This window comes from Larimichthys crocea, chromosome XIX, assembly GCF_000972845.2.
Source record: "Larimichthys crocea isolate SSNF chromosome XIX, L_crocea_2.0, whole genome shotgun sequence".
Classification (NCBI taxonomy): domain Eukaryota; kingdom Metazoa; phylum Chordata; class Actinopteri; family Sciaenidae; genus Larimichthys; species Larimichthys crocea.
In genome coordinates, this window is record NC_040029.1 from 7,409,271 (window position 1) to 7,427,591 (window position 18,321).

The 18,321-nt window shown below is 45.2% G+C and overlaps 1 protein-coding gene across 1 annotated transcript in view; it reads left to right on the forward strand.

Moving 5' to 3' along the window:
- zeb2b (zinc finger E-box binding homeobox 2b) overlaps window positions 1-18,321 on the forward strand; it is a 111,184-nt gene that overhangs the window by 78,790 nt on the left and 14,073 nt on the right. Inside the window, 2 exon segments of the mRNA XM_027291511.1 lie at window positions 11,437-11,688; window positions 17,060-17,128. Of these exon segments, the coding sequence (XP_027147312.1) occupies window positions 11,437-11,688; window positions 17,060-17,128 (321 nt within the window).

An 18,321-nucleotide genomic window follows, 5' to 3' on the forward strand; every position in this document is an offset into this window, starting at 1 on the left:
AAAGAAAAAGAAATGCAGCTGGCAAGAGAGAAAAGAGGAAACAAAATGCCTCAGTCTGCTCCTGTTTACTCCCACCCACGTCATGTATAAGTCATGGGCTCTGGGGCCTCCCGACTGCAGCGCTGCCTGTTTGTGCCGTTTACCGAGATCGAGAGAGAGGTTAAGTTGTGTCATCTCGCTGCTGTCTTACACCTGGCGTACCTTGCCGCTGGCGCTGTCTAAGACACACACGCAGATGTTGTGGTAAATAGGAAGGTGTGCGAAATCTTTCAGCGCCGAGTCGGCGATCACAGTGAGGCCACGAATGTGAACTGGAATCGATTCCCATCCGTGAAATACACGTTCTCGTCACAGCTCGCAGCACTGATGAACATTATATCACCATTATTTACTATATACACCCACTATAATAAATATCAGTGTGAGCTGACCGACCAGTGCCTCCCTCACTCTTTACAACCCAAAAGAAATCTGTAGCCAAATCATGTCCAATGTGGGAAAAATGGCTTCCAGAAGATGTTTTGGACACTCGGGGTCTTTGCCGTGGCAATAATCTATGCCCCCTGTCTGTCCAGACTCCACCCCTCCTTCCTCCTCCCTACACCCGCCACTTCCTCCCCCTCTGGCTGGCTTGTAGCTAATTGGGAACTTGGTAACAGTGTCAGAGAGAGTCTCCTTTCTCCAGAGGGCTCTCCCTCTCTGCGAGGGCCCAGGCCACCTCTCCAGTGTGTGTGTGTGTGTGTGTGTGTGTCATTTACTGATTGGAGAGCCCAGTTTGCCGGTTGCCTGCTGGGGACAAGGCACACACTCACACACTCACACACACACTCCCCCATTTCCTGGTGCTTGTTTGATACCTGGTGGGGATGCTATTCAGGTGACAAAGATCTGTTCTGTGTGTGTGTGTGTGTGTGTGTGTGTGTGTGTGTGTGTGTGTGTGTGGTGTGTGTGTGTGTTGGTGGGGGTAACAGATGTGATTTTACACTCTCATTACCATGTGAATGAAGCCCCGGGCCCCCAGATTGGCTCGGACCAGAGAGGAAAGAGAGGACTCAGCCCTCCTCATCCCTCCTCCCCTGTCTCCTCACCCTCCTGTGGCCCCTCACCTGGACCCCCCACACCCCCGGTTCATCCTGTCTGATCTCTTTAGTCCATCTGAGGTCCCTGCTTGACTTCCCACCCCCTCCGTCCCTCTTCTATTCCCCCTGAACACACACACATTGACACACACTGATCGACCTTTAAACAGCTGGTGACTGGCAGAGTTTTATGACAGCGAGAGGTCTCACTCTCCCCTGTTTTTCCTCGTCATCGTCAAGACTTTTACTACTCTTACGTTAGAGACAAACACACAAGCGGTCGTGACAACCTGACATTACATTCGGAATATTCACAGACTCGCACAAAACTCTCCCGTCTTGCTCTTGAGGCCGGTGAGGAGCGCTTGTTTTAGCTCTCAGGTGCTGTTTTGCCGAGATAAACGCGGCCATGGCCCCGTCGCTGCGGACAGGAATGCAAAACAACCTTGGCCAGATCAAACCGGTTGTCTTTTTTTTTTTCCGCCGCTATCTGGCGGGCGCGCTCGGCAGTTTTTTGGCGTCTGAGACGAAAAGGTGAAAGAGTCCTGTGACCTCTGTGGTGTGTGTCTACAGCAGCTGCAAGAGGAAGAAGTGGAGATTTCTTAATTCATGTCCTCACTTCCAGAAATGAAATCTTCCAAGCGGGATGAAAGATGAACTTGAAGCAGTGATTAATTCTTTTTTTTTTTCCTCCTTCTTCTCCAAAATAGATGTATCTTTGTTTCTTTCTCGCAGCTGGGTCTCACTCTCTCTCCTCCCGGTGTAGGAAATCAGCATCAAAAGCCTCTGTTAGCCGGTAATTACAGCTCAGGTTCTGCTTAACTGTTATTAACAAAAAAGTACAGTAATCTGGCCTGGCAGTGCAATATGTTACCGTAGCTTTCTAATTAATCTTACAGGGAGCGTAATAAATTTACAATATCAGATTGGCGCAATACTGTATATAGATTTATTAAAGCTTTTAATCAGTTCTGGCAAAATTAATTTTGCAATGATTGCTTACATTTGAATTTGCATATACTTAGTGCAAGTAATTTATTTTTATAGATTCTTTTTTATTAAAACGAGGCACGTGGGGGCCGTCAGGGATGAAGAATTGCTGGATTTTTTGCTTCTCTGTGCTGCGAAAAAAAGGGGAAAGAGTTTTCCTCGTAGGTGCAGGAGGAAGGCGACAGAACACCTGAGCCGTCAGACAGAGCTGTCCTGGAGGGTTTTCACTCTCAGGGTGTGTCACTGTCGCACTGGCAGGATATGGTTCGAAAAGTGTTTAAAAACTTTTAGTTTGCCGAGCGAAGACGAACAACTTTTTACAACAGTCAGTCTGTCGTAGCTTCGCACAATCCAAAACTTTTATTTGAGATGTTTGGTTACATAAAAAAACATATTTTATAACATATTTTAAATATTAGATTTTGACTGTACTGTAAAAAAACAAAAGGTCTGCACTGCGATCTGTTTCCCTCTTCATCCTCAATCAAAGTCGATCTCTTCCCTCCCTCCTCGTCCGCCTGTTTTCCTCTCTTGTAAATACTCACAATGACACAAGCCAACAGAGAAACACACACACACACACACACTGAGGTACACAGGAACACAGATGCACACTCCTACACACACTCGCACTTACACACACACACACACACACAGGAGCGGCGTAGCACTTCCAGGGCAGATAAGAGTGATTCATAAACAGATGAACCCAAAGCAGATGTGTTATCACGGTGGCGCTGCACACAAAGTACTGCAAGGCCACACCGGCTCTCATGGGGCCTTCACAACACAAACACACACACACAAACACACACACACACACACACTCAAAGCCAGGTTCCAGTATTAAACAGTCAGACCTGATAACAAAAGGCTGTGACTATCAATTTGCCCCCCCCCTCCTCGCTCCACCTCAAAGTCTAACCTGATACCAGGCCGTGTCAGCAGTTTCCACCACCTGGGTGTGTGTGTGTGTGTGTGTGTGTGTGAGTGTGTGTGTGTGCTCTTTACATGTGTGTGTCTATTTATAAAAATGTTCCGCATGCCGTTTCGTCATGTGTGTTTGAACGGCTGTTTCTTCTGAATGCATGTTGCTGCTGCGTTCTACATGTAGGTGTGTGTGTGTGTGTGTGTGTGTGTGTGTGTGTGTGTGTGTGTGTGTGTGTGTGTGTAGGCCGGGGCGTGGACTCGTGGCATTGAGCCACCGTGTCCCTTTGAGACTGGGCAGGAGGAGGAGGAGTGGAAACGAAGAGAGAGAAAGAGGGAGACTCTGTGCCGTAGAGAAAGGAGGAACGATTTAGATAACAGTCTCAGCTTTTGGCACGCACACACACACACACACACACACACACACACTCACACACACACACTCACACACACCGCTATCGGAAACACATTATTATTGGAGAGAGCTGACCACAGGAGAACCCTGGCAAGCACCTTGAGATAGGCTCTTATATTTTTCTCCCTCCCCAGGGAAGAATTCATGAATTAAATCTTTCTATTAAAGGTAACCCTTCCCTCCTCCCACAAGAATACAAACCAGAAGAGAGAAATTCATCATTTTATTGCCGCAACCCGGGATTATTTTCCCTATCGATGAATCTCTTTGTTATTTTATGATTAATTGATGACTGTAATGTGTCAGAAAATTGTGATTGTAGCCTCCCAGAGCTTCTTTAAAAACAAAAAATCCATCTTGCAGCGATGTCAAAGCGATAAAAAGCTGTAAATTCTCACATTCAGGAGCCAGCTTAAGGTTTCAGACGTGAACATTTCATCTGTTTTGCTCCAAAAAAAAGGACTGATCACTTATAAATTATGAGAGGGGAGTCTGTGTTTGGGAATTTATGAGTGAAAGCTCAGACTCTAAAAAAAAAAGTGACCGAAAAGTTCAACAGCAACAAAAATCTGATTTAATTCCAACATGTTTATTTTTTTAAAATCTCAATAAAAGCATCTTATTTAGGATTTTTTCCTTTTTTACTTCCAATATTCAGACTCAGTCCCTCCTGTGTTAGTACATGCACTTCTCTGGCATTGGTATTCAGCTGCAAACACGTAAACACGTGTCCGTCCCCCTTTTTTTTTTTTCTTTTTTTATCACGGCACCTCAGATTTCCAACACATCTGCGTTATTAGCTGCGTGGATATTAGCGCGCAGGTGCTGCCACCGCTGCGTCTTCTCCTTTTACAATTCACATTTTACACAAAGCCGCGCAAATTTCAGATAGTTTAAACTATTTGCTGCATTCATTCAGCTCGGAGCATAAAAAGAGCCTTTATAGTGGAGGGGAAATTAGCGATGGTCTCTCTTATGTATGTGAGAAGCACCGCTTTGCCTGCGACGACTCCAAAACTGGAAGCAGTTCACCCAGCTTTTTTTTTTTTTCTTCTCTGTGTGTGTGTGTGTGTGTGTGTGTATTTGGTTAGTTACAGTAATTACGGCCCAATAACTGACAGCCAAAACCAGGCAGGAGAAAGTAGAAGGGGGCTGTTTTTCCTCAGCCGCGCGCAGCCTTGCTGCCGAACATCTGCTGAGAGATTTGCATATTAATTAACCCATATTAACTCTAATTATTCTGGGAAATTATCAAATAAATTAAATTTTCTAATTTTAACCGTTTTTTTCCCCCCTCTTCCCGTTGCTTGACGTGTGTCAGGGTAACATCAGGAGGCGAAGCTCACCTGAGCTGGGATAAAAAATATATATTCTCTCTCCGCACACAGTTCCTCCCCCTCTTCCCCACCAACATTTCCCTCCTCTGTTCTTCTTCTCTGAATTCTCCCTCCCACTCCCCTGGCCTGGGAGTCCTGAGGGCAGCCAGGGGAAGCTTTTGTGTGTCTTTTTTATTCTTCTTCTTTGGCTTGTGTGACGAGGAGGAGGAGGAGGAGGAGGAGGAAGGGAGGGAGAGGGGGTTTACTTCGAACATTTGTTGGAGGCAGGAACATGTGTGAACTGGGGGAGGAGGAGGAGGGTGAGGGGGGGTGGGCACAGATGGTGAATCCATGCAGGACCCGGCAAAGGTGGGACCTCTGAGCTGTTGAGCAAACCTTGAAGCTTTCTCTGCCTCCCTCTCCCTCCCCAGCCTGTTGCTCGGGCCTCCTCGGCAAATAAATGGGACTTTAATTGAATTAGAGTCAGAGCTGCTGCGAGGGGTCTCCTTCCTCCTCGCAGGACAAAAACCCAGCAGCGACTTGACGGATGCGCGGCGACGTGGTGGAAGTTTCCACAGAAGTCCAAACTGTCGCAAAATGTTTCTCGACCTGTTGTTGTTTTTTTCAGAAAATTTCCAGAAAATGATCGTATGACTTCTCATGTTAATATTTACAGTTGTAACTATGGATGGAAACTTTTACTTCCACGTTCACGCTAGATTTAGACAAATATAGATTTTTATTCATCTATTTTGTTGCAGTAAAACAAGAAAAATAAATTTGCAGATGGAGATTTAAATTCTGTTTTTTAAAGTTTTTATAATTTGGTTGAAATTCTGAGAAAAAGGTTGATTACTTAGATTATTTTAGGAGATTTTCAGCAGTTTCTCTGCATTTAGCAACAAAATTTGCATGTTTGGACGACTTCCGTCATCAGTTTGACAGCTTTTTCCTCCCTTACTTAGTTTGAACAGTCCAGTTTGTACTGTGTACTTGTTGGTTTTGATTACTAAACTTAGAGAGTTAATTATCCGACTTCTCAGCTTGTCGATGCTCCTTAAAGCTTCTTTAAAAAGGGTCAGAAACGTCTCTTAAGTTGTAAAACTGTGTCGTCCTCAACAACTCATATCAGTCAAACACACACACACACACACACACACACTCTCTTCACTTGTCAGCGACACCCCTCCCCCTCTCGATCCACATGCACACACACACACACACTGCCCAGACAGACACGCATACACTCCCAGGTTGCGTTTACACTTCACTGAGTTTTCACCATTCATCGTCTCTCCCAAGTCGCCCCCCGCCTCCCCTCCCTGGCCCTCACCCCTCACTCTCTCTCTGTCTCTTTTCAGAGCTTTTGTTTGCCCTCTGCCACCGTCCTTTCACCGACTTGGCCCTGATTTGCCCCTTGTGCTCGATCGCACCATTATACTGAGACAAGATAGCACAAAATATCCAAACATGTCTGCTATCCCTTTGTCTGCCGTGACTTGGGTTTGAGTCTGCTTCTGAACGGCACTAATGTACCCTGTTTGAAGGAAAATCACGGCCTGAGGGTACATTATTGTGAACATAGAAGACATATAATCCATAAAATTCATCAGTTTGGTCAAACAGTTAACTTGAGGGTAACAGCAAGTCTCAAAATCTGGTTTAATTTAGTGTTTTCAGCTGTCAGGCTCAGGAAAAAAGCCTATTGCTCTCAGTGAATGCCTCCAATTACTAACAAGCATGTTATAAATGGTAGCACTTCTTGATGGCAGTGTTTTGGATGAACATCTGTCAGTTTTCTTTTAATTCCGGCGCCTTATATTGGAGGCAAATCCAAGAAAATATCAAGTTACAAAAAGCAAAAAGGGGAAAAATAAAAAGCAATCCAACTCATGCAAAAGAAAAGAAAAGTCAAAATGAGGAAACTGTGCGGACAAACTGTGGTGTGAGGTTTCCATCAGACAGGAGCAAGACTTACCCGGGGAAGTGCTTAAACTGTTGCAGACAGGAACAATGGCAGACAAAAGGTCATCACGAGAATCCGCTACCGCCGGCCGTAGCCACGAGGCAGCGACCTCGCTTCCACCTTAATGCCCTCCCACACACACACACACCGGCTCACAGAGCACTCCTGCTTCCCCGTCTCCCTCGCAGCCATCCAGGTGATCCGCTTGGCTCACATTCATGAGACAGGGAGCGAGCGTGAGCAGTTATCGTCCAATAGGGAAAATGTCCTGGCTCATTATCGGCGTAGGAGGCCGAGCGTGTCACCTGGAGCTAAGCCTCGACACTCGACTAAAAAGTCAGCCGGGGTTAGCGTGAGAGCGCGAATGTGGGTGTTAGTCATTCACCCCGCAGCCATCACCTCCACCGTTGGCCTGCTGAACAGAAGGAGCTCTCTTTCTCTCTGGCTCTGAGACTGGAGCAGGAAGGGCTTTTAGTGCAGCCTCCTCTGGGCACTGGACGACTACTTTGGGATCGTTAAATAAATGTGATTATACTTGTTAGCATTGTGAAATGGTTTTCACCGGCAGAGCGCAGGTGTAGCACCTCTGAACTCGGCTTTCGCAGCTGGAGTGGGTAAAATATGTTGCAAATCAGAGAAATGTTTCTCTCAAATGTATTCAAATCAATTGTTCCTTTACCTCCCCCTCTAGCATTACTGAATATCTCAGTAATGGAGCCAAAAATCTACAACCTTGCGAATTTTACAACACATATGACCAGAATACTGCAATTTAAAGAGGTTAAAACACTGCACGTTTACCCAGACGTTTAATATTTCACAAGTTTGGCCGTCACCCGGGAAACAATTGTAAAGAGAAGCTCATTTTCTGACATTTTATTTTGTGCCTCTCTCACCTTGAAAGAATTTCCACGCCTGCATACCATACATACAAAAGTTTTTTAGTTTTTTTTGGGGGGGACAATCACAGGGTCAGCATCAAAGTCACAAGTCGGTGGCCCCCTATATTCCTCCGAGTGACATTGGGCGTCTTTGAATGCGGCATGTGGTCGGACAACTGTTGTCCAAAGCCTGCACGGAGTGAGTTATCTCTGGGGGTTTTTTTTTTTCGCAGGAGTCGATTATGACTCTGACATTAAAGGCGTTTTTGATCACTGGAGCCATTTGTTCACTGTCAAACCTGACGCTTTGTAAATATAATCATTTTAGATTTGGAGTTTGTTTCCCGGCACTAAATTAATTCCACTGGCTTCAGTATCTGCAGAATACAACTGTCACAGCTGAAGTATTGCCTGCGCCATTGTTTTTTTTTCTTATCCTTCTTCTTTATTTATCTTCATCAAAGAAATGATGAGATTTTAATAAGACTTGCTCTCTGGTTCTCTCTCAGACTGTCACTGCTGATGCTTCTAGCCATCCTAATCAATATACAGCATTCCTCTCGTCTCCGTACTTTTTCCTCCTGAGTGACAGAATAATGCCAGGCCTGTGAAAGGGTTATGTCAGATAGTTTAAAACCCGGTATTAAACAAGAATTGCGCTGTTACATGTTGTCATTTTAATTATCTGAAAAACTCAAGTCAAAGAGGCTCCTTTTATTTACCTTAAATGGTGGGAGAAATAAAAAAAGAAAGCAATATCAAACAGGTAGCAAGAGTTTGTAATTGCCTTTGTTGAGGATGACACTTAAGGTAAGAAAAGGGGAGAAGAGAAGAGGCATTTGAGAAGTAAACATTATCTTTTCTTTGTCTTTCTCTCTCCTCAGCAACACAAAAGGCTGATTAAGAGTGAGGTTCGGAGGGGGGGTGGGGAGGCGAAATAACTGCCTGCAAAATATTAGTAGGTTAGAATTACTTTGTTGCGTGACACAATACCAATAGATGCTTCGTGCTCGGAGAGGGAGAGGCTCTTGTCAGCGGTGGCACCTAAACAATGGCGGCTTTCTTGACGTTAATACTACGCGTTTGACTTGATGAGCACCCCACTGTCATTTTGCCTTCTTGGAGGTATACGTTCAATGCGGAGGAGACAGCTGACGTTCGGAGAAGATTGCGTCTACTGTCAGAGACAGTTCAACGCCCCCGCGCTTGAATTTGTTCAGAAAGTTGAGTACAAGACGTCACGGGAGACGAGAAAAAAACAGCAGGAGACAGAAAAAATGGCTCAAAGTGGGTGACAAAAATAAAAAAACGAAAGCCTCACTTTGCTTCACCAGGATTTACTTTTGAGGACCTAAATTCTCAATCACGGCCTGAAAAGTTTGTGGCGCAGAAGGTCCACAATGGCGCATTCCCAATGTGGGAGTCAGGACGGTGTGCGTTGCTGCGGTGGATGTGTTGCTAAACAAAAAGAAGCTCCCTCGCTCCTTTTATTGGGGAAGAATGGGCCCTTTAAAACCTGTCCAGCCTTAGATAATTTCATTCAGCCGGCCCCTGCTCCGCCGTCATTGAATCTGCATCCAGAGATCAGGTTCACAGCGACGGGTTGATAGCTTCCCAAGCCTCTTGGCCTTTTGTTCTACCAGCCCCGTGCGGCTGCCCCCTCCTCCTCCTCTGGAAGTTGGGGGACACAGAGCTGATGGGACATTGCTGAGAAAGGTTCAAAACCTCAGGGGTGAAGGGGCACGGAGAGGTGAACTCTAAAATCATTCTGTTGTTTGGAAGGAACGTCGAAGTTGAGAGTTTGCTAAGTTTGACGAAGCGCTTTCAAGCGATCGCCTGGGCGTTCATTTGAACAGGTGACGGCTCGGTCGTTCAGAATAAATATATAGCTTTTCAAAAGGCACAAAATCAATTGTACTAAGGTAGATCTGGACCACCCAGGAATTCCTAACGTCTCTCTCTCCACTCGTGGGTCTCCAGCCTCGGTTGCCTTTTTTGTCATCTCCAAGGAGCATTACTGAGTCTGAACTTGCCTAAACCCTTGTGATCACACCTCTTGAAAAGGTTTTGTTTCTTCCGTCGATTGGTATTCGAGGCAGGTCACCGCACTCCCACCCTCCTCCTCCACCTCCTCCGCCTCCTCCTCCTCTTCCCCCCCTTGTGCCTGCCTGCCTGCCCGCCTGCCACCCCCTCCCCCCCGTCCTCCTCCTGCCTTCCCCTCCCACGTTTGAAAGCCCTGTTTTCATTTTAATTTGCACCTGTTGTGCAGTTGTTCGCTGAAGGCAAGTGCAGACCAGTCAATCGTACGGAGACGTGTTAGGAGGAGATGTGGGGAGGCTTATCTTTTGATATGTATAATGTCGTCAGAAATGTCATGCATGAACTTCATCTGGCGGGCGCTCTTGATTCTGGGAAAGTTCTGGGCCACTTTTCATGCCTCAGTAGGCAAAATATGGCACATAAAACGCCGTAATTAAGCTTGTTGATTCCTTACAGGGTCACATTGTGAGGCGTTTTGCATATTTTACACTATTTATGTACAAATGTAACATGGCATGCCATCCCAGAGCGATTAGATATAAATCTGTTGCTTTTCACCAAAGACTTATGAGCTCGTCGCAGCTTTTTTTATTACACAGACGCATAAATTCAACTAGATCACATTAAAAAAAAAAAAGCCTCCACCTCTTCACTATGGCGGCTCAAACTCGGGGCCCTCCCATGATTGGCTCTTACCGCAGAACATTCTTGTACAAGCTGCCAATGAGGTGTGTCCCCATGTGATGCCATGCTTCTGGCTCGCCTCGCGCTCCATCTGCACTCCTCCAGTAAGTCTTCTGATGTCCTTTTCTGCCGTGATTTACTCTGCGGCGAGCGCGCGCTGAGAACCTGCCGATGGTGGTGACTAATTTGCACGTGAGCCACCTTTGATTGAGTTCACAGCCCTTATTTACAGGCCGTCTATTTTAGGAAAAGCAGGCATATGTCTGGGACTTGAGTGTTGTGGAACCGGGCGGGCCCTGCTGATGCTGCTCTGGAGTTTTGTGTGTGTGTGTGTGTGTGTTAGGGTGTGTGTGTGCATGGTATGTACGTCAGCGTACCTCCCTGAATGTGTATCCTCAAGGCTCTGCCGTGTCTCTATATTTTCATGTTTGAAAACATTTATATTTATGTTCACGGTTCACTGGCAATGCAAATGTGAGGATATCCGAGGGTGATGAATAATCTAAATTACTATAGGTTAAGCCTTTTGTATGCACAGCAACAACATTTGTAACATTGTATGTGCTATGCGGAGCATCTCAAACGTGACGGGTATGCTCCGGCGCAGAGCCGTCCTGAAAGGTGCAGCTCGTTGGCATCCGAGGCATGTGAGCAGGACTGAAAATTAGTGGCTATTTTGGCTCGCATCTCCTCGACAGCTGTCTGCCCACCGCTGCGGTTCAGTCACAGATTCCAGTCGCGGATGCTGTAATTGGGGTGTAACCCAAAAAAAAAAAAAAAAAAAGAAGAAGAAAAAAAACCTGCCTACGCCTTGGACCGAGCAGTGATGTGGGATGACCTTTTTAATCTGGGAATAAACCTCAATTTCCAAAACAAGTTGGAATCCCTTTTCTGATCCCGCCGTCGTTTCTGTTCAGAGTCTGATCACTTAGCTGACACTCTACGCCTACATTCCTTCATCAATAACATTTCAAGCTGCCTGTTGTAATCAATAGTTGATCATAAGGATTATTGCTACGCTAAAACAGCTGTTAAACCAACTCCACCCCATCCCTCAGTCATATATAACATGTACACCACATTATTTATCTCTGTCAGTACTGACCAGGCTTTGTCTCTCCCTCTCTCTCTGTCACAGCTCTGAACTACGAGAATGTGGTGGAGACGGGCTCAGAGACCGAGGAGGAGGACAAGCTGCCAGTGTCCGAGGAAGACCCCCTGATCAACGGCACGGGCAGCCCAGCCAGCCTCACCAACCCCGAGGCCTCGCCACGGGCCGAGAGCCACAGCCTGCTGACCAAGGAGGAGGAGGACGACGAGATGCGGGACAGCGGCGTGGAGCACATCTGGCCCGACAACGACATGCTGAGTGCTTCGGTCGACGGTACTGGTGAGTGTCTCAGGGCTTAATCCACTGGTTGAGGTGAACCTCAGTGGGAAGCGATAAAGAAGAACAGATTTCCAAACTATAAGTTGGCTATAAGCTGGCTTTCTAAATTTGGGTTTCAGTGTTAGTTTTTGAGAGTTGTGGCTCTGCCCAACGAGGTTCTTAACCAGTCCGAATATTTTTGCCTCTGTGAAATGTTTGTGAAACCAAATCTGCAATCTGTCGTCCAGATTTGTTCCAGAATGTTGATATCTGAGAAACGTGACCCGCACTTTTGGGCAAAAAGCACAAAATTAAAGAGTAAGGTATCATGATGAGAAGAAAAAATAATGATCTTACGCATCTTAAATAACCTTATTTCTCAGGAAATACATAAAAAAACAGCCTTTGTTCGATCTGCTTCACCAGATGTGTGGGGTTCAGGTGAGCTGTCAATCAAAAAACCTACCACTAAGCTGACTTTCAGATACTTTCTAGTGAATGTGTGCACATCCTGCCACTTGTAGTATTGTCTTATGCCATAAACCCCACCCATCTGGTGCCCGAGTAGACTTAAACAAATCCCACGAAGCGTCTGGCAAACACTGCTTGAGCCAGGTCTGACGGTGAAGCCCCAGCGATGCTCCCTCAGCAGACAGACATGATAAACAGTTTCTTTGTGAGCGACGGAGAGCATTTGGTTCACGCTTAGAGAAAAGTCCCGCTCTGAGCCAAACAACAGAAAAATATTTACAGCAATGTATAAAGAGAGAAAGAAAGCCTGCGAGATGTAGAAAATGAAACAAAAATCACAGGGAGGTGGGAATGTGGTTTGGTATGATACAAAGCATGCAAGGTTACTTTTACTCAGACAGTATCTGTGTTTATGCTATTTCAACAACCTCCAACAGTGACTGATGCCGTGTAACACCTCCTCCCCAGCATGCCGCTTAATCCCAGGCAGGTGATGCCTTCCCAAACTTGACTGACTTATCGTCTTTTGTTGAGCAACTCCGATTGCGGGGGCCCCCAGTCACGGATGCTTGAAAGATAAATACTTTTAATTAGGGGGCAGGGTATAATCATTAAAGGAAGCCAGACTGCTGCAAAAAGTCATTAACAATCTTAAATGAAATTTTTATTTTTATGATAGCCATTTACATGTATAATAAGAGTCAATGATTCTTGGAAGCATGTGACAGGAACAGAGTATGGCGAGAAGTCATGTAAGACAGCCAATTTAAATGAGCTGGGCTTCGCTATTCATTTCTGCTAATGAACTAGCTGTGCACGGTGCCGAAAAACGGAGGAACATTCAGCAGTCTTAAATTTTAATATGGGGGAAAATTGCACATTTATTAGGGGTGGAAAAAAAAGTGGGTATCAACATTCGTGTCTCCTAAATAACAGTTCATATTGGCTCCTTAAGGGGAGCGAGGAGGGGGGGGAGAAAGAAAAGACACTTTGGTAAATAAATCAAGATAAAGGATAAACAAGCTGTCGTTGCATACGGTAATTGTTTATTTGATAAAGACCTGCGGTGCCATAATGTCTGTAATTCAACTATGTTGCAATTCCCAGATAATATGCTTCTTGTGTGATAAAGTGTCTGACATATTTCAGAGAGCAAGTCAAGTTCATTAGAGCGTTTGGGAGTCTCTTTCCCAATCTTGCGGGTGCTGTGTTTCCCAGCCTGTTTTTTTTTTTTTTCTCTTCCTCGGTGCCTAAGTGTCTACAGTGATACCTCAGCACATAACTTAGGCCTGAGATAAGTTAACACCGCCCCCCTCCACCTCCACCACCACCACCCTTTTCCTACTCGGACTGATTCGGTCGTCACTCCCCTATCAGAGTTTTTACACAGGTCTCCGATGTGCGAGTGGATGTAAGCGGTTGTAAGGTCTCGAGATGTTTGGTGGGGGGAGAAGAAAACAGGACTCAGAGGACTCATTTCACGTGTCGCGATGCTTGAGAATGATCTTCAGCCGCAGAGAAAACACAGCCGAGATGATTCTCTGAGACGCATGTAAAGAAAGAAAGCGAAAAAAAAAAAAAGTTTATCGCCGAGCCTCTTCTGATTCCAGGGCACAATCAGAGTCTTGTGTCTGGCGTTGTCCTTGACATTCCTTCATCCCACAGTGAGGCTGGACGCGATGTGCTGGAAAGCATGACATCATTATCACTGACAGACATTTTCAAATAAATCACCTGCGTTCTCCCTTTGCCCTTTTAAAACTCTTCTCCGGGGTGTCAGGAGGATTTCTGACTTAACACGCTGTAGAAAATCTCACTTTTTCTCTGCTGGGATTTTTTCTTTCTTTCTTTCTTCTTCTTCGCTCCAGCCTCGAGACACATTGTCTGAAACGCTGTTTTGTGACATTTTTTTTTTCGCCCAAACGCAGGGCCTTCTGTTTTTGATAAAAACAGTGGTTCTTGTTTTCTTTGCACATTTATCAAGTTTTGGAGTTATTAATTTGTCGTTTAAACACCTCGTGCGTCCAGGAGTTTCCCGTGTTTTTCAGTAAGTGCAGTGTTTCAGATGCTTTCCCACCCTGCCAAGAATAAAATTCAGTGGAAAACACTGTATTCTTTGGCTGGAGAACGCCCACGTTATGAAAAGATGGAACGTTGACACAAAATATCTGCTATTGACAACGTGAGTCCAAAAATATCAGAGGTAGCATCAGCTTTTAAAAACCTGCTTTAATCCCATCTTGTTTTGTGTCTGGGGCTCTGAAGCTATTGTCGACGGGTTCAGGATAAATGAGGCGAAGTGCACAAAGGCAGAACTTTAAAGCGACTGCGGTGACCGGCCATAAAAATAGGAATGTTTTCAAAATAAACAGCATCTGAGCTGCTATGAAAATAGGTGGAATTATGGTCAGGCCAAGGTATTCTGGACTCCTCCTGAGTCCAGAGTCGGCTCTCAAACCCCGACATCGCTCTTCAAGGAGGTGTGTACCTTACCGCCTCAGGTCTTCTCTGATTTACTACTGACAAAACACACTTTTCCAGGAGTTAGTGGACAGTTCCATGCACACAAAAAAATGTTTTCTACTACCAAAAATAGGCACATATTTGTGGCACAAATGACTAAAAGAAATCAGATCTTTTTTTTTCTCTCCCTTCCTTGTTTGTACGAGGTGAAACCTTCAGATCCTCAGAGCAGATAAAGCAATGAAATTGGTCATGTCTTATTAAATGTGTGTGCAAAGGGAGCAGCGGCGATGTTTTCTTACTATATAACAAGCAGGCGCCCCGGGTAACCACAATGACACTTTGTCCCATTTGAATGTAGCTCAGGACTGGCATGGTTTTATGCACGTATGTGTGCCAGAGGCCGTAGCAGTGAGGTGTTTGTGGTATTAGCCTACCTCCTACTGGAAGCAGCCGTCCCTCCCTTCAGACCACAGATAACAAAACTTTTCCAAGGTAAATAGGGGAGAGCGGAGGGCCAGTAAATCCCATCGGTCATCCCCCTTGCGTCAGACCAAAAGTATGCGGCCAAATTTGATTACCCAAAGCAAACACAGTGCCTACGAGGACACAGAAATGTGAGGGAGTTTTGACCGTGTTCAGAGCGAAAGGGGGGGAGGCTTTCATACGCGCTGATATCTGATCCTTGTGGGTATATTTTAATCTGTGGTGGAAGGTTTTTTTTTGTTTTTTTTTTATCTGTTTTGTCTTGTCATAGCTTAATTTATGTTGTTTAAAACCCATTTATTTTCTCATACAGCGACTGTGGTTTCGATGCTGTTTGGCAGACATGCAATCAAATGTACAGGAAAAAAAAAAAGAAGAGGGAAGAAAAAATCCTAGCAAGGGGAAAGTTAAACTAGGACATACCCATCCAGAGTGAGTCTGTCATTATTCTCTGAAGCCATTGACAGGCGTATTTATCATTTCACCGCAGAAGCCAAATCTTTAATTTCAAGAAAACCCTGCCTTTACAAAGCATTCCACAACTATTAAGCCCATTGTTTTCAACTAAAAATAAAAATTGCTCCTAGCTTTTTGTGTAGTGTAATGCAACCAGGATTCACATTATTACCGACAATACACCCACCACCTTTCCTGTAATATCTCCGCCAGGTTTCTCTAATGTAGGCGCTCATCCTGGTTTAATAGCCAAGGGAGAGTCAGATACATCAGATCCTGCTGTGTGGACAAAAAAAAGAAAAAGAAATCTTCACAATGCAACACTTGTAAACGTCCTTGCAGGAGCAGCAGAGCAAGAACAGATGCGTGTAAGACACACAATGCAGTTTTTTTGTTCGGCAAAAAAAAAAACACAAAGCCCCTGTGTGTTCTCGGAAGCACCTTGATTTAATTTTTACCGACGAGGCAGGAAGGAGGGACCGGGGACTCCTTAAGCTGATTGTCCAGTCAGTGTCCTCCCGTCGACCGTGGGGGGATTAATTTGTCAGAAGGGGGTTTGTTTACGAGCCTGTCAATCCACCGGTTATTTACAGTCGCCTCACCTGTGCCAGGACAATATCTGCCCGTCTGTGCCATTATCCTGATGGGCAGTAAGAACCTGCTCTGCTTGAACTCCTGGACGGGGTTAGTTATTCAAATCGTTCAGGGTTTCACCCTGATTGGTTGACGTAAAACTCCAAGTATTGATTTGTTGATTTTAAAAGATTTTCCCTCAAGTGTCACGCTTTGAAAGAATAGCTGCCTCCCGGTTTAAATGTTGTCCATACTTTACCAAGAACACATTAATTCTTTGTCTCCACCCACCTGAGGTTTACCTCAACCAATGAGGTTATTCCTGCCCATGAGAAATGTTTGTGCAAACTAAAAACTCTTTATTTGTGGTTAAGGGCTGTATTTTTTTTTTTTAGATAGTCGGCAGGCACTAACTCTCTGCTAGAGGTTGTTGGCAAATCAAAAACAACAGCCAAAAAAAAAAAAAAAAAGAAATACTCCAAGCAGCTTGGGATAAAAGCATCCACCAAATGACATGTGATAAAACAAGCGTGATCCTGCATGCAGAGGATTGCAGCAGCGTCACAGCCAGGGAGTAATAAGCTCAGCCTGCGTGTTGGCTGGAGCTCTATGATTGCTCAGGTGGATGTGCTCCGTGTTGTATTTAATCGCTCTGTTTGGCGATTGAAGCTTTCTTCGCCTCCCCCGCCGCTTGTTGTCATGTTAAAGGTAAATAAGTCACTGTCTGGCCCGGATGATAGCATTCATTAAGCATGCCGAACAAAGCCCGCGCCGCGCTGCGATGCACAGCGGTGCCTTTATTGCTTTCTCCATACCTTCTTCTTCTTAAAGGCCTCATTGTTAGCATTTGTTGGTTTGGATGGTGCATTGAGGTACTCACCCTCCGTCTCTTTTCTCCTTCTCCTTCTTCTTCTTCTTCTCCTTCTTTTCTGTTTCTGTGCAGATGAAATAAAAGATGATTTCGACACCTTGGGGCCTGACGCCACTCTGCAGGCAGTTGGAAACGGTACAGGTGAGTTGACTAAAGATGTTTTTCCTTACACTGTGCTGTGACTGTTTGTCCCTGTTACCTACATTGCAGCATGCTATAAAACAGTCTGTCCCAATAGTTTTGACTCATGACCTCCTTACAATGAAGAAACGTCTCCTGGCAACCTCTCACCACAGGTTGCTTAAGGCCACAACCGATCCAAGAATGATTTTTCCTTCAGGGATTGCTGCTGTTACACAATGGATGGTCTTTAAATTTATATATATAATATAATGTTAGGGTCCTTTTGCAGGTGGGTTTCACCAGAGTTCATGCAGCACAAATACAGTCTCGCTGTGTTCTCGTCCTATTAATCATCCCCTGATTAGATTTATCTTGCGGCCTCAAGTTGGCAACCACCTCTCCAAAATAACAACAACAAAACAATTACATCCGCAAACTGTGAGCTTTAATTAAAGGGGAGATCTCGTCCTGTTGACTCAGACAAATCCCTGTATGTTTAAAGTGTTTCTAATTTTTAGAACCTTTGATTACACGTTGGCCATTTCCAGCCTGCCTGGTTAGCCGAGTCTTAGTGTGTGTTTGTGTCCCGTTGCCGACTCCTGGTGGAACCGAACCCTACCTGCCATATTTCATTAAGCCGCCCAAACTGATTTGCAGCCACACACCCCTCCCTTCCATGATATCATCCTGGCCACCCGGACAATTGGCCCTCGATGCTGTTATGGTAAACCAAACGCACCCCACAGAACGCCACGCAGCCCTGCCTCAAAACCCTCCCTTCAGCTTTAATTACGCTTACTTTCTGCTGCTCGTGGTGTTTTCTTCTTCACTTCTTCTTTTCTCTCTCTGTTCTGTTCTGAAAACCCGAGCACAGCAAATGTTTTCCATTTTGACTGCTTAAAGGAGTTTTTGGAAACAATACTGTGGCACCACTGTGGAAGCTCCACCGCCACTAGATCACATGTGATTTCGTTTAAAGCCATGAGCAGTTTGATCACGTCCCGGTGCCAAAGCACACTTTGATCCAGGTGATTTCCTCCTTCACTCGAAGGAAACTTGCTCATTTCTCCCCGAAGAAACATTTTATATTTATATTTTTCATCCAGAGCGATGAAACATGAATAAGTTCTTATTTTAATCCGCTGAGTGATGGAGAAGCTTGGTAGGCTGAAAGTAAAACACCCTGAAGGGTTTTAGGTTCAGGTCCAGAC